This window comes from Podarcis melisellensis (genome assembly GCF_964234715.1).
Source record: "Podarcis melisellensis genome assembly, chromosome: 16".
NCBI lineage: Eukaryota > Metazoa > Chordata > Lepidosauria > Squamata > Lacertidae > Podarcis > Podarcis melisellensis.
Genome location: NC_138533.1, coordinates 16,853,394 through 16,869,436, shown reverse-complemented (window position 1 = coordinate 16,869,436; position 16,043 = coordinate 16,853,394). Strand labels below are relative to the sequence as shown.

Sequence of the window (16,043 nt, the reverse complement as noted above, 5' to 3'; positions counted from 1 at the left end):
AGAACACAATCTCCAGCAGTGTTGCCCTTTCAACTTAGCTGACTGTCTTTCTCTAAGTTCCTTGTGATCTTTAGAAAATTAAACCATATGTTTGATTTGCAATGACAAGGCTTATTCATACGTAGGGACGGCTGAGAAAGTTAATCCTTTAAAAAATAATAATTCAGCATTTCCCTGTAAACTCACAGATGGTTTTGGACTTCTGCTTAGAATCTTAAGGACTGTCAAATTTATGTAAAGAAACTTCACTACAGCTTGTCACTGCCAAAGGAATATTTGGACACAGGTATTAATAGCAATTGTCTGTGTTCTCTTACCTGTGGCCACACATACAGCTCTAGAACATTTCTAAGTGTCAAACTCTAGAGTTGCCTCCCCAATACATGCCTGCTGTCACATTTTCTGGCATTTATCATTTTTTTGCCCCTTTGGCAGATGCCTTGTCAAAATTTAAAGGATAAATTGCTAGTGTATCTTTAACCTTAAGCAACAAACGTTCTTAGCTCTGTACATTGCTGCAGAGTAAATTGATACAGCAGGCAGAAAAGACTCTCCACCAATGTGTAATAGTAGAGGAGGTGGAACTAACAAATTGATAAGTATTTTTAAGCTGGTGCTTCCTATCCCTGGAATGTTTGCCTCAGTGGCAGGCACCATCGTTAACAGCTTTCAGACACCAGGTAAAGACTTGTGTCTTCCAGGCGTTTTACTGGTTATGCTTTATTTTTCTGCTCTATGGATGAGAGGCACTTTAGTCACTTATTAACATAATATCCTGAAAATATAAGAAAAACAACCGTTTTAAGTTGTTTTGGACTGTTTTTAATATTACTTTTTAATTGTTATAACCTGTCCTGGGACCTTAGTGTGAAAGGCGGGTAATTAATAATACTGTAATAGTAACGAAACATAGTGCTACAAGCACCATCTGTTTTCATCTGTGAAATGTTGGGAGTGTTAAGTTTTCCCTGAGGGATCACTTGTTTTTTAAACAAACCGACTCTCGAGCATCCTGTGATGCATTTATTTGCACTCTGTACCAGCTCAGGGGCACTCTGTTCACCATTCTTTATCCTAGGACCAAAAGGAAATCGGGGCTGGCGCTGAATTCTTCTCCTTCCCTCCCCACCCCGGACACATTTTTTTATTATTTTCCGCTTTGTCTTTAAACCGTCCTCCATTTAAACATCCACTTTCCCACCCCTCTTGGATTTAATCGTTCTTCTTTTTCCTCTCCGCCCGTTTCCACACCCGAGTTTGCTTCGAACGCCTATTGTTTTTATTAGCAGTGAAGCCATCCTAGTCGCCCTTAACAGACATGGCCGCCCCACGCTATTTGAAAGCATTACTATCCATCACAAAAGATGGCGCGGGCAGGTTCACCCCGTCCTCTTTCGCCCGTAACAAACATGGTTGCCTTTAGGTTATTATCCATCACGAAAGATGGCGGCGGCAGCTTCGCCGCCTCCCACCCCAACCGGGAGGAAGTAGGTCGCTAGGTCGGGTGATGCCCGGATGTGGGCAGCCCTGCTTCGGCAGGAGGGAGGCGCCGGTTGCCCGGATGTTCCTCTCGTTCCAGCCGCGGCCGAGGCTCGGGTCAGAACCGGCCGGGCGGGGGGAGGAGGAGGAGGAAGAGAGATTGGAGAGGAGCGGATGGATCCAATATGGCTGCCCTGATGGCCCTGAGGAGAGAGTGAGAGGCCTAGACAGCCGGCCCAGGCCCTGAGCAGGGAAGGGGGGGGCAGGACCCTGAGGCCTATTTTGGGGAGGGGGAGGAGGAGACACCACCCCCACCCCGTTTGGTCACAGGCTGGGGAAGAGGGAACCCTTCACTGGTGGGGAGAAGGGAAGGGCCACTCCCACCCCCCACCCCAGCTGCGGAAGGGCCCACCCCCATCAGCCAGAGGGAGGAAAGTGGGGGTGGGGTGGGGAGAAATAAAAGCCCCCCCCGCCTCCCTTTGATTTAAAACTACCCTCTTAAAGTATTCGCTCCCCCCTCCCCAGTTGCCCGTTAGGTAGGGCTGAGTAAGGTGGTGGTTTAGGGGTGAGCAGGGGCAGTTGATGAGGAATTTATTAATAGGTAAGGGGGGAGTAGAAACCCACCCCTTTTATTTCGTCGCCCCCTTGAAATTTAACTTCTCCTGTCTTATTTGAGGGGAGCTGGGGAGTTTGGCAAAGGTTGGAGGGGCAGGGGAGGCCCTTTAAAGCATTTGCCCCACCAACTCAGTGCCCCTGGACTTTTTTTGGGGGGGATAGTGGGAAACATTGGGGGGCACAGGGAAGAGGGCAGTTGTAGGAGGTAGTGGACCTGGCCCCAGGAAACCCAGCTGGTGGTTCTTAACACGCTTGTGACATTTTACCTTGTCAGTCCTTATTTTTGTTTTAATTTTTTTCCCCATCATTAAGCAGAAGGGGCAGCAGAGGAAGGAATAATAAGGTAACAGGAAAAGAGGAGGTGGATGTGGCACTGTGTGGTCCGGGGGTTTTGACTGAAAAGCAAGGCGCTCTGTGTGAGATTAAAAATATTCACCTCTGTGTTTCAAATAAACAAGCCTAGATTTCCTTGCTTTTGAACAAAGGGGATACATATTAATGTACTGTAGATCAAAGAATGAATTTAGTTCTTAATTGCTTGATGAAAATAAGAGAGAGAAACCAATTGTAGGTATTTTAGTTTAAATATTGAGCATTAATATGCTAGGGGTTTCTGATGAATCCTATTTTGAGCTAGCTATGTGATTTGTTCTTATTCAGGAGAGGTTTATTTCTTTCGAATTAGGTTTTTAATAAATGAAAAGTTAAGAACTGATCAATAACTTTTCTGGTTTGGGGGAAAGCGAGGACTCTAATCTGCTGTATGAAATAGAATTGTATGTGTGTGAGAGAGTAATAAATACTGTATTAGCCATGAAATATTTTTATAGTGTACCACAGCTGAAAGTTAAGCATTCAATAAGTTTGTGTTTTATTTTTATTTTTTATTAGCCTCGCTAATCTGGTGACTCTGTATATGTATTTGAGTGCTAGGAAAGGTCTTCTTGCTAGAAGTTAAGCTAGAACAAAAGAAAATAAATCAATGCCCCCAGACTTTACTGGATGGTTTTGGGACTTTTCCTCTTTTTAAAGCCAAAGAGAGATGGAGAGGGTTTGGAAACTGGGGGCTCTAGAATCATGTAGTGAGAATTTTAACTTTAGGAGAAAAAAGTTGTCCTGTCCTCCCGTGAGCCATATATGAAATCCATTTGCCAAGTTTTTTGTTTCTTTTTGGTCTGTCTTTTTTAATTTTAAAAAAGTAAAGCAAAGTGGACTAGAGACTTCGTATGTTCACATTTGGCCTCTGTGCCCCGCCAGCTGTGCAGGACTGGATCTAAACGCGGCAAAGAGGGAACCTCCAGAAAACAAGAAGACATAAGGTACGGTATGTTGTTGGGTGATAACATGTGCCAAACTCTGCAGTGACATGCCTGGTGGTGATTCATTCCCTTCCGTTGCTCTTCATGGTGCTTATTAACATAAGTAGAGCAAGGCAGTGGTTGGCTAACTGCCTTCCTGTTGATTGACCTGCCCTTTAGTGTGGAGCTTGACCGAGTTTCTGGAGCTGTCCAGGAATCAGTGGCTGGAAGGAAGGAACCTCCTTCCACAGAGTGATTCTTGACAGCACTGTAAATGAGCTCTCAACTAGAATGGGGGATGCTGGTTGGTGCAAATGAAATATAGCTGTTGTTTGCTTCTTGGACAAATTCAAACAAGGATTTAGGGGCATATCGGATCAGGGCACAATGTGTGGCTCCTCTCCCTTGTTTTGTTTTCTGTGACTTTTGAGATAATCCTAGAGCAGTCAATTAGAATGTCCTTATGGTGTATGTGATTTTTCAGAAAAAGAGTTTGTAGTTAAGAGCTCAATTACGGACTCAGCTGTGGCCTGTTGGCAACTCTCTCTCTCTTCATCCCATACCCCTCTCCTTCAGCACTCATTATGTATGATTTGAATTGGTGCCCTCGCCAGGAGTACAGTGAACTTCAGGAAGAATTGTAGACCTCAGTTGTATGCGGAAGACCCCATGTTCAGAGCTAGCTGAAATACTCTTTAGTAGTGGGGCTGGGAAGGCCGCCTGTGCCCCACAACTTGGGAGCTGCTGCCTGTGAGAGGGGGTCATCCAGACTGGCCAGCAGTCCGGCTTTTGTACAAGTCAGCTTTGGGTGGAGTGCATGCTACACTGAGGCTGCTGGTGCATTGTCTGTGGGAGTGTGAATTGAAGGTTCAAGTGCATTATCTCAGTAATCATTGCAATAGGTACTGTAAGGCAGGCCAGTGTGATCCCTACCCCCCAGGGGGAAAAATTGTAGGTGGGGAGGTTGGGGCATAGTAGTGGAGTGTACATGTGGAAGAGCCCCTGGTTTGTTGTTATAATGTGTGGAACAATTCTGAGGGTGATTTTTTAAATAACAAAATCAGGAAGGCAAGTTGTCTTTGTGGCCTGGGGTTCCTGCTTGCCAGAGTTCATGGATTTCAGGCTGTCAGTGATAGCTTTGAAAAGAAATACTATTGCCCAGCTTATTAAGCATAATCATGCATTGTGAAACTATACTTTTCTAATCGGATGACATTTCAGTGGCAGTGCCAGGACAAAAAAACAAGGACCTCATTTTTGAATCAGATTTAGAGAAACAAGCAAACTTTATCTCTTAACAGCCTGCTTCTGCTGTATAGCAGCCAAATTAACGGAGCGTCCTTTCTGTGAGTTTTGAGGGATCCTCTTTCATTGTGTTGAGTGACTGCTTTCCCAAAAGACGCACACAAGCGACCTGGGGTTTTCTTGGGTTGTATTAGTACTGGGGTTTGAAACAGGAGCCTTTGGGAATCTCTGGCTCCAGTGTTACGCCAGAGGTCATGATCGAGCCATGGAAAAGCCATGAACTAGGTCATCTGTCTTGAAGGGTCAGAGGTATGGCGTGTGGCAGTAAATGGAGATAATCTGGGATCAGGGACTGAATCAGGAAGTTGTGCTGAAAGTGAAGTAGGACAGGGTCTGAAATGGGAGAAGAGAATGGGTGTCGGGGGAGGTCTATAGTTGCAGGGTTCATGCAGCAGATCCCTTATGGGAGACAGCCTGTTTAACTTTTGAACCAACTCCTGGCTCCCCTTGGAGTTGAGGTAGGTAGGAAATTAAAGTGCATTTTCACATATTTCATGGCATGGCATTTTAATAGAAGCTTGTGGGTAGAGTGCGGGTTCTAGTTCATGCCAGTGATTGTGTTAAAGGGCTTTGAGAGATGGAATCTCTCAGATCAGAGGACGAGATCTGGTGTGCATGCATGTCAGTTTAGCTTACTCTAGCCAGCTGTTCTTTGTGGTTTGCTACCAACTCATTTCCCCTCCCTGGGCCACAGACTTGCAGAGGGCCTAGGAGAGAAGTCCCCTCTCAGTTGCACAGGGGAATGGATAAGGTAAGAACCAACAAGATCCTTTTTCACAGCTTGGGAGAAGTGCGTGCTGCTGCTTGCTTTCTCCAAGTGTCAGCATTGACTGTAGAGCTCTAGGAAGCCTAAGTTAATTTACTGGTGAAGCAGGTTGCTGATCTGGATAGCACAATATATATACACACACATATTATATATATATATATACACATATTATATATATGAGATAGCTCAGTTGGTAGTGCGTGAGGCTCTTAATCTCAGGGTTATGGCTTCGAATCCCACGTTGAGCAAAAGATTCCTTCATTGTCCAAATCTTCCTTCCAAATCTTCAATTCTGTGATTCTAATATATATAGCATTTAGCTGCTGTTCTAAATGGTGATGACTGCTCCCCATGCCACTCCAGGAAAAAGAGATAAGAAAGTTATAGATCCCTTATTTTCAGTTTACATCATGGGATGAAGACAGAATTGCATATGACCTGAAACTGGGCAAGCAGAACTTTTGTCTTTTCTCTCTCAGGAGTTTCTACCATCTATAAACATCTCCTTGTGATAATGTATGCCACCTATGCAAGTATAAAAACTGTCTTGGTCAGGCAGTTCTTACAACACCCATCTAAATGGGGCTTGGAGAATTTCATTTTTTTAAAAAGCAACCAAAGGATTTATTGTAAATCAGCCCTATGCAACTCACTGGGCTGGCCTCAAGAAGCCTCTGTCTCTTAGTCTAGCCAGCCTCACGGAGACCTTGGGGGGGGGGTAATGGTATGGGATCAACAGTGTGGGATTTGGGGGGTAAACATGTACTCGGTTTTGATGCAATTGGTTCACAAATGAAAGCTTAGCACACTGTTAGCAGGAAAGACTGCTCATCTACAATATTTTATTTGGCATTCCATGTTGCAATAGCTTCCCAGAACTAAAATAGTCACATCTAATAAAACTAATGTGCATTTAATGCAGGTGTGGGGAACCTCCGATCCTCCAAACACTGTTGAACTACAGCTCCAGCCATCCCTGACCATTGGCCATGCTTGCTAGGGCTGGTGGAAGTTGCAGTTCAAGCAACATCTGGAGAGCCAAATTTTCCCCAGCCCTGTTTTGCTGGTTGCACAAAAGTGCAATCAAAACGCCAACTTGGGGGATAAGTGGTTACTCGCCACGATGGCTCTGCTCTGCCTCCACGATCAGAGGCAGCAATTCTTCTGAATACCAGTTGCTGGAAGCCACAGGAGAGAGAGAGAGCGCTGTTGTGCTCAGATCCTCAGATCCTGCTTGGGGGATTCCCACCAAGGCTTCCGGTTGGCCACCATGAGAACAGGATGTTGAACTAGATGGGCCATTGGCCTGATCCAGCAAGCTCTCCTTAACGTTATTCTGAAAAGTAATACTGTCAGTGTGTCAGGAATTTTAATCTCCTGGGGGGAAGAAATCTCTCTCATTCACTCCACTCCTGTGCCTGCATGAAGAGCGTGGGAGAGGTATCTCAGATGGGTTTGCAGCATAAAATAGTGCTGTGTGTAGACATACACTCTCCCTACCTTTCAGTGAGCAGAGCTCTGAAGAGATCTTGTCTTTCTCTCTTTTTTTTCCAGTGTCCCACTTTTAGGAGCCACCCCACCCCCCTCGAACCCCGTGGAAACTGGGCGGCCCCGAGCAGGCCCCGCAGTCGCTCGAGATGGCCGCCTTGAAACGGAGCTGCCGGCAGGCCTGGCCAGAAGAGGAGGGCGACCGGGAGCACGGGCTCTATAGCTTGCACCGCATGTTTGACATCGTGGGCACCCACCTGACCCACCGCGACGTCCGGGTCTTGTCCTTCCTCTTTGTGGACGTCATTGACGACTACGAAAGGGGGATGATCCGCAGTGGGCGGGACTTCCTCCTGGCGCTGGAGAGGCAGGGCCGCTGCGACGAAACCAACTTCCGCCAGGTGCTTCAGCTTCTGCGGATCATCACCCGCCACGACCTGTTGCCCTATGTCACTTTAAAGAGGAGGAAGGCCGGTAGGTCCTCTCTGGTTTGGGGGTCTTCTACAGCAGGCTGTGTGTAGCCCATCTGCTGACCCACACGCATACCCTTTATCCCAATGGTGAACCAGGTGCAAGCCTACAGCTGGGTCTTCAGCCAATCTAAAAGGATTCAGTCAGGGAGCGTCAGGCATTGTCAGAAACAGCCAAGTGTTTGAAATAGCTGGTCATGTTATATCTCTGCAGCAGTTTCTACTAGCCCTGGTCTTTTTTAGAAGCAGCGCTGAGTCGTGCTGAATTTGGGGGGGGGGTGAGTGAAAAGGAGAGGGTGTGAAATGACACGGTAGTAGATCTCATGAGGATATCTCTCAGATCCCTTGCCACACCTCCCTCTTTCCACCACCAATCGCAAAGCCCGTCTGAAACTTTGGCCTACTTTTCTCCTCCCTCCCTGGAATCTCTCACCTTGTCACCTTACATAACTGTATTGATGTATTTATCCAGACTGAGGACACTTCTTCCTTTTTTAAATACCAGTTAGCTTTTTATTGCCTATTTGAACTCCCATCATCTCTTTTTATTCTTATTTTGTGTCCCTTTTAACCACAATATTTAATTGTATGCCTCAAGTAGCAATAGTAGTGCAGGCAATGACCATTTTGCATGGGGGTTCCCAGCCCCTGCGCACGGTGGCAGAGAATGCATAAGCGTGCCCCATTCCGCCCCCCATTCCATTCCTGTTCTTCCAGGTACAGAAGGACCTGCGCATTGGCAATCGTCCGTCATTTGGATGTGCCTAAAATGGTCGCTGCTTGTAGTAATAATAGTTATTATAATTATAAAACCCTTTGGTAGAAAAACAGTGTCAAGGATTTTAAAACCATTAACCTCCTAAGAAGAATGAAGAGTGGCCTAGAGTGGCAGGCAAGACTCGGGTGCCAAATTATCATTCAAAACAGTTAAAAACAACTATTTTAAAAAATAATAAAGAAGAGCAATAAACTAAAAACAGATTAAAACACATGTCAGCATTCCACAGTATCTGGGTAGGCTTATCTAAACAAAAAACATACTCTGAAAAGAGTACAGTGACAGTGCTCACCTGATGCCAATAGGCAGGGAGTTCCAAAGTGTGGGTTCTGCCACAGTAGATCAATTTCTTACAGATGCAGAACAGGCATTATATGGCACCTGTAACAGTGCCAATTCTGTAGATTGAAGCAGTTGAGTGGGTGCACATATATAGCAAAAGGTGATCTCATAGGTAAACTTTCTCTTCTTGACCACCCCACCGATTAACTTGCCCCTCCTTTCTTCCGCAGTGTGCCCAGATCTTGTAGACAAGTACCTAGAAGAGACTTCCATTCGCTACGTGACGCCGCGAGCCCACAGCAGCGCAGAGCACGTTCCTTCCCACCAACACAAATCTGGTGAGACTTTGCGGCCAGATAGATGTCAGGAGCCTTTGTCCAGCTAGTCTCCTTCAGTGCCCTCCATTTGTGTTCCGGGCATTCCTGCCCTCAGCATTTAATGCAGGCGTTTGGGACCTCGAGAAATCCAGACCCGGCTTTTTGGACAGCTTCTGTGTCTTCTTCCCTACAGGCAGGCCTCACTAGCCACATTTGTTTGGTGGCTCTAAGAGCGCTGGATGAGCACCAGAAGCTGCCTTAGACAGAGTTGGGCTGGTTGTTCCACTTAGTCCACCTGCCCCTGACTGGTAGTTGGCCTTCAGGGTCTCTGGCAAAGGAGGATCTTTCCCAGTCCTGCTACCAGAGATCTTCCTTAATTGGAAATGCTGGGGGGATTGAACTTGAGCATGCACAGCAGGTGCTCTTTTAGAATTGTAGGGTTGGAAGGGACCCAAAGGAGTGGGTAGTCCAACTCCCTACAATGTAGAAACCACAGCTTTGCTGTAGCCCTTTGCCACAGTCGAAAGGCATTGGATTCTATGCACCACAGAGCTCCTCGCCTCTTGATCCCTTGAGGGTTGATTTGCTCCTTGATGAAAGCCAGGCCTCAACAGTGGCAGGTTGTTACACTCTGGTTGCTTTTTGGAGACCAGAGTACGTGAGGGTGGAGTGATTTTTAAACTCTGGCAATAGTAACCTTGAGTTGCTTCCTGTATCTGTGTGTGTTTCTGGCAACTTCTTTTATTTAGAGCACTTGATGTAAAAATAAATCAATCTGTAAACTGTTTACATAAAAGGTGAGAGTGTCTAGTCCTCATCAATTCAGGAATCGTTTTTAAGGGCAAAAGCCTTGTCTTTTGAGATGCAGAGGATAGAATGGAGATGGGGTTGCTGTCCTCAGTGAGAGACCTTGGTTTCTCATCATTTCTCCAGAGTCTTGTTCATCTTGGCTATCAACATAAAAGGCCTAGGATGCTGGTGGGCAGAATATTTACTCTTTAGTATTTTTTATCCCAAACTTTTATCTGATAATCTCAAGCTGGTGTGGCTGGCTCTTCCCCACCTTAAAAAAAATCGCAACTCGTCTGTGGTTATGAGGGCAGTCGGTCAGTGAAGTTTATTGTACATACTTTACAATATATAAATATAAAATTTCCAAACCAATACATGAATTAAAAGAGAAATGTGTTACGGAAAGTCACTGGGCAGCCATTAATTGCTGTGTATACCATCCAAGAGTAACAATATTGGATTAAAATTTAGAATGTATGACAGTTCTCGATATGTTTAGAACACAACTTCTTAGCTGTTAGTGCAGCTTTAGCCAGGTAGAAAGAAAGGGGTGGAGGGCCACATTTGGTTCCCACCCCTGTTTCAAGTGAGGCAAAAGCCAAAAAGTGATGAGGAGAGGCAGCACCAATTTGAAACCAGGAATTTTGTTCTTTGCCCCAGTGAAAGGTTTCTGAAGGCGTTTCCAAGTGCCAGGCAAGTCTGTATTGAATGACAAAAGTAGGAGCCAGTCCTGGTCTTGTAATCCTGGTGAAATAAATATTGTCAGTTCTGCTCATTCAATTTAGCAGTCCAGACATAGTATTTATAAAGCAACATTAATTTCCAGACAGTTGGAGGTTATGTTTAATTTTGTCACGGTTAAGATCTTGAGATTGCTTTGTCACCAGGTCTCTGAATAAGCCTCCTTCCCCCCTACATTAAGCGTTTATATGGAACATCTTAAGATCTTGAAGACTCTCTCTAGTTTTGATTTGCAGGTTTGAAGTGGTGTCTGTGTGGGTGGAAGAAGCCAGCCGGGCTAAAATGGGAAACCCCTCCCCACACCACCACCAAACTAGCCTAGGCTCCAAGCGGGATAGGCAGGATGCAGATTACACAGTATTTAATTGTATTCTGATGATGCTTCAGCCTACTAGGCTTGCTTCCATTAAGGATGGAGCAAGTTCTGTCTTACTGAGGGCCCCTGCCTCACTAGTCCTCAGTATTCAGGACAGACAAAAGAAAATCCTCCTTCATGCAGCACATAGTTAGACTATGGAACTTGCTCCCACAGGAGGCAGTGATGACCGCCAATCTAGATGGCTTTAAAAGAGGACAACAAATTCATGGAGAGGGCTGCTGATGGCTGCTAGCCATGATAACTATACTCTGTTTCCATTGTTGGAGGCAGGTAATGCTTCTGAATACAAACTACAGGAGAGGAGTGTGCTCTTGTGCTCAGGTCCTGCTTGCGGGTTTCCCATAATGGATATCTGGTTGGCCACAGTGAGAAAAGGCTGTTGGACTAGATGGGCCATTGCCCTGATCCAGCCGGCTCTTATGTTCTTGTGTGATGCTGCCAGCAAGACCAGGGGTTATCGCCGAGGAAAAGATAAAAACCTTGCTTCTTTCTGTTTCTGTTCTTTTATGTGGCTGTGAGTGTTATTGTCGTGAGACTTTTTTTGGTCAGCTGCCTTGAGAGCCTCTTGGGGTTGTGAAGTGGGACATGTGCAGTCCCCCACCCCACCAAAAAATAATAACAATAACTCCCAGTCTCTAGTCCTGCCCTGAGCTGTCTGATTCCTCACCTTTGTGCCTCCTCCCAGTGCCTCCCCACCACCCGCTGGTCTGCTGCTCCTCTTCAGGCCCCCAGATCTGCACCAAGAGACCTGGCCGGGGACGAGCCCTCCTTGGGAGCCAGCGGAAAAGGAGGAAGTCGGTGACGCCAGACCCGAAAGACAAACAGACGTGCGGTAAGGATCCTGACAGTAGCAGCGGCATGGCAGCCATGTTTGGGTCCCCTCCCAAGATGGATGCTCTGAATGCAGGTCTTGCTAAGACCCAGGACTATCCCATAGCCCAACAATCTTCTGTGCTGAGACAGATGTGGGGTGTGTGTGACAGAGAGACAGAGACATCACACTGTTGACCCTTCCACAGCATTGGGGATCAGCATTGAGGCCTCTGGTACAAGTTTGTCCCCTCCCAGTATTGCCAAAGGCAAAGAGAGGGTATGAAATGAGGAACACATTTTGGGCATAGGATTTTGCAGCAGGACATATTGGAGCTAGAGGTGCAGCAGGACCACTCTTGATTGATTTATTGATAGAATTTATATCATGCCCTCCCCCTCCAATGAGTTGCTGTTGTTATTCCTTTGTTAATGGCTTCTGAACCAGGTATCTTCCGCCTTTTCAGACCCTGGGTCCACTTTTAACCCAAATACAGTTGTACCTCAGGAGTCAAACAGAATCTGTTCCAGAAGTCCGTTCAACTTCCAAAGCGCGGCTCCTGCAGCCAATTGGAAGCCCTGTCAGAAGTTCGGCTTCCAAAAGAATGTTGGAAATCCGGAACAATCACTTCCAGTTTTTGATTGTTCGGGAGCCGAAACGTTTGACTCCTAAGGTGTTCGGGAGCCGAAGTACAACTGTATGCATTTGGGGACCCATTTCTTAAATCTGTCACAATATATTTGCATGGTGTTAGTGCTCCTGCCGTGACCCACCTTGAATCAGGCTGCAACCCCCTAACGGGTCCTGACCCACCAGTTGAAGAGGCAGCCAATACAGTTGGACTACAACTCCCATCAGTCCCAGCTAGCATGGCCCACTGGTCACTGACCATGGGAGTTGTAGTCCAGCCACACCTGGAGGGCACCACATTAGCTGCTTCTACCATTTAGCAAAGAGCACCCGTTTCCTGAGATCTCACATCCGGGACATTTGGATGTTTCAAGCAGAGAGAGCATTGACGTATCTCCTGTCTCCTGGCGCTTCCCTTCTAGACATCCGCCTGCGAGTCCGAGCGGAGTACTGCCAGCACGAAACGGCCTTGGAGGGGAACGTCTTCTCCAACAAGCAGGACCCCCTGGAGCGCCAGTTTGAGCGCTTTAGCCAGGCCAACACCATCTTGAAATCCCGGGACCTGGGCTCCATCATCTGTGACATAAAGTTTTCGGAGCTCACTTACCTCGACGCTTTCTGGCGCGACTACATCAACGGCTCACTACTGGAGGCCCTCAAGGGGGTCTTCATCACAGACTCGCTCAAGCAAGCGGTGGGCCACGAGGCCATCAAGCTCCTGGTCAACGTGGACGAAGAGGATTACGAGGTGGGCCGTCAGAAACTCCTGAGGAACTTGATGCTCCAGACGGCACCTTGAACCTCGGTTGCTGTTATTCCCTCCACCCTGTCCTCTGCCTCTCCTTTGGATGATTTTTTTTTCCAGATTTTTTTTCTCTCTCTCAAGAAAAGGAAAAAAAACATCTTAAAAGGAATGAAACCTCAAGCTCCCTGCCATGTACTGAGTAATTGTACGGTCTGTTTCGACACGAGGATGAGCGCTGTGGTTGGTTTTTTCTTTTTCCCCCAGTTGGGAACCAAAACAGGAGATGGAAATTCCTGGGCTCCTCCCTGCCTGCAAGGGAGATGCAGGGGGCCTTTCCCTGCAGGCCAGCTGGGCATCTTCGCTCATTGACCGATGCTCCTCTGGTCTCTCGTCTTTTCTTAACCACATTCTCTCTTGTGCTGTCTACTTCTCTCCTGGGTTTTTTGTTTTTGTTTTCTTTTTGGTACTGTCTCTCTAAAACATTAGACTGTCCTGTGGTGTGCCATTGCCCAGAAAGGTCTAAGCAGGTGTGGCGAGGTCCAGAAGGCGAGACTTCCACTCTTTATATTAAAAATAAGAAGCAAACCTGAACGTGGCTCTTCTTGTGCCAGGAACATCTTAACACCGGTGTTTTTTCTTTCAAGCTGTGAGTTCCATGGGTGGTGGGACAGGATGGGGGAGGAACTCTTGGAGTGGAGTTGGGGAAGAGAGCACTTGCATCTTAACCAGACGCACTACCTGCCCCCTCTATGTAGCAATGTTCTTAAAAGTGACACTCAAGGCCTGCCAGTTGGATTTAGGAATGGTTATGCAATTGACTTTGTTGGCGGGTGGGGAGTGTGGATGGGAAGGACCCTCGCCTAGAAGGAAGTTGCGGCAAGGGTGGGGGTCCAGACAGAAGGGATGAAATGGTCTTTGGGACCTTAGCTGCTCTGGAAGACTGTTTTCTTCTGTGCGTGTGGGAAGAGCGTGCTTTGTCCCAGCCCAGCTAGCTCAGCTGAATTAAATTTGAGTGTTTGTTCTCCCTCCCACCTAACCCTTTCCCCGACGTGTGTCCTGAGCGGAGAGTATTTCCAGCCCTGCCCCCCCCCCCCCGATCCACTGTGTGTGCCTTTCCCTCAACCTTTGGTGGAGGGATCGTCTGCCTCCAAAGACAACAGAGAAAGGGCCACCCGCCTGAGGCCTTTTCTCACCTCTCTGAAACCACACAAGCACCACAGCCAGCCTTCCATGGGTGCAAAGGGCAAGGAGGAGGTGGAAGGGATTGTTCCAGCTGCAAATGGCTGTGTCAGATCAGAGCCAGGAGGACAAGGCAGTCCAGCCTTCCACCTCCTTTGCCATTTTGGGTTTTTTTTTTTCCAGGAACGTGATCCTCCAGTTTCTCGATCTGGGCTTGGCTCTTGACTTACTCCCCTGGGAAGGCTGCAAAAGGGATGTGTGGCAGGAGCTCCTTCCGCTCTTGCCTTCTGTTCAGGTGGTGCTGGGCACCACAGCAGTTGCCTCCCGTGTCTTGTCCTATATTAAATAAGCTTTTTTCCCCCTCTCTTTTTTTGAGCTGCTGGGAGAAGCTTGAGGGGTGAGCATTCCCAGTGCCGGGGACAGAGAGGACCCTGGTGGTTTATTGTTGGGTGGGGCAGGTGGTCTTAAAATGCACTGTTAGGTTTTGGTAAGACTGCAACTTGAGATGGGGTGACTCCTTGCCCCAGGAGATAGATTGGGACTTCCTTAGGCTCCGTCAGTGGGGAAAATCAATTATTATTTTTTATTATAAATGCATACGTATTGGTAGGAAGAAGCCTGCTCAAGTATCCCAAGTCACTCTTTAAAAGGGATTATCTATTCTTTTTTCTTTATTTTTTTAAAAAGTTTTGCTCCTGGATTTTTGTGTTTCCGTTGGGTGAGTTACACATGCTGCTTTTGGGATTCCATTGGATTACACTAAGTATGTATTGTGAAATCGCCTTGGCAAGCCATGGTGGTGTTTCCCTTGGGTTTTGGATGCCTATTCCAGAAAGCTTGTAACTTCTGAACAGCATCGTTTCCCCCCCAACCCAGGCAATATAATCTTGGTAGCCCCCCTGACTTCTTTCAGATGGCACAGATGGTAGTATTCACTCACTTCCCCCCACTCCTCTTCAAGTTTCTCTTTCTGGCTTACTAGTCAAACAAGAAGGCTCCATCTAAGGAATGTATGAACAGGAGCGTTCCAATGGTGGGGCGGTTTATCTGACTGGCAGGCAAAATCAAGTGGCGTTGCTCTTTACCCTTGGGCTGTACCATTTCAACTGGTTTTTTTTTTAATATACAGAAAAACAAAGGGCATGTTGATTTAGCTTTAAGACATGGTCTTTATACTCGTTTTATTGGGGGGAGAAGAAACTAGAACTCTTACCTTGCATTCTGTAAATTGCTTTTAAAAAAAAACCAGAAAGGGGCTAGAAAGGACAAAAAAAGCCTTTAAAAAGAAAAGACTAATAATGATAGGAAGAAAGCAGAGGATATTTGCCCTAATCTTCTCCTTGACATGCCACTCTTGCATAGCAACCCTTGTTTCAGCCTAAAGTTGGTACAGTCCAGGGTAAGCTATGCCACTCAAGTCGATCGATTGCGTAATCAGGTTTTGAGCCAAAATCTAATCCTGCATTGGTTGGGAAATATTCCACTTGATGTGCAAGTATCTAATGTCTCTTATGCTCTGCAACCGCCTTCGCCAAGCTGGCATCTTTCAGACGTTGTGGGAGTACAGCTCTCATTAGCTCCGATGGGAGTGTTAATCCTGCAACATCCAGAGGGCACAAGCTTGCCAAAGGTCAACTGTACAAGGTATCTTGGCAAAGTGTGCAAGGGCCCCAGCCGCTATCCTTTGTGTACCCCCCCTCACTCACACGCACACACACTCCCCATTTCAGAACACATCTGGCACAAATTTGTGTAAAATCTGTGACTTCTGGTTTTGTTTTTTTTAAGGAACTTCCAGTGTAACTGGTCATAATCCCAGTGTAGCTTTGTTTTTCCTCAGAATAATAATAAAAAAAAACTTCTGCCTTTTGTTGCTGCTACTGTCAGGGGTCTGTGCTTTGCTCACCTGTGTGTGCAAGAGAAAATGGTAACTTCCAGTTGAGGCAAAAACTTCATGCGTTGGAT

General features: G+C 46.6%; 1 protein-coding gene across 7 annotated transcripts in view; it reads left to right on the top strand.

Annotated features, from left to right (window-relative positions):
• The first annotated feature begins 1,538 nt into the window (after positions 1–1,538).
• LOC309359448 (death effector domain-containing protein) overlaps positions 1,539–16,043 on the top strand; it is a 32,051-nt gene continuing 17,546 nt past the window's right edge. The window contains exons 1-7 of one of the 7 annotated variants that reach the window (XM_081893107.1): positions 1,539–1,693; positions 2,410–2,437; positions 3,352–3,413; positions 7,021–7,428; positions 8,715–8,822; positions 11,399–11,545; positions 12,577–15,953. In XM_081893107.1, coding sequence (XP_081749233.1) covers positions 7,104–7,428; positions 8,715–8,822; positions 11,399–11,545; positions 12,577–12,953 — 957 coding nt within the window. In that variant the 5' untranslated portion in view covers positions 1,539–1,693; positions 2,410–2,437; positions 3,352–3,413; positions 7,021–7,103 and the 3' untranslated portion in view covers positions 12,954–15,953. Of the gene's footprint in view, positions 1,694–2,280; positions 2,438–3,293; positions 3,414–7,020; positions 7,429–8,714; positions 8,823–11,398; positions 11,546–12,576; positions 15,954–16,043 lie in introns of those variants that run through there. The other 6 variants (XM_081893111.1, XM_081893108.1, XM_081893110.1 and 3 more) reach the window with 6 other exon arrangements.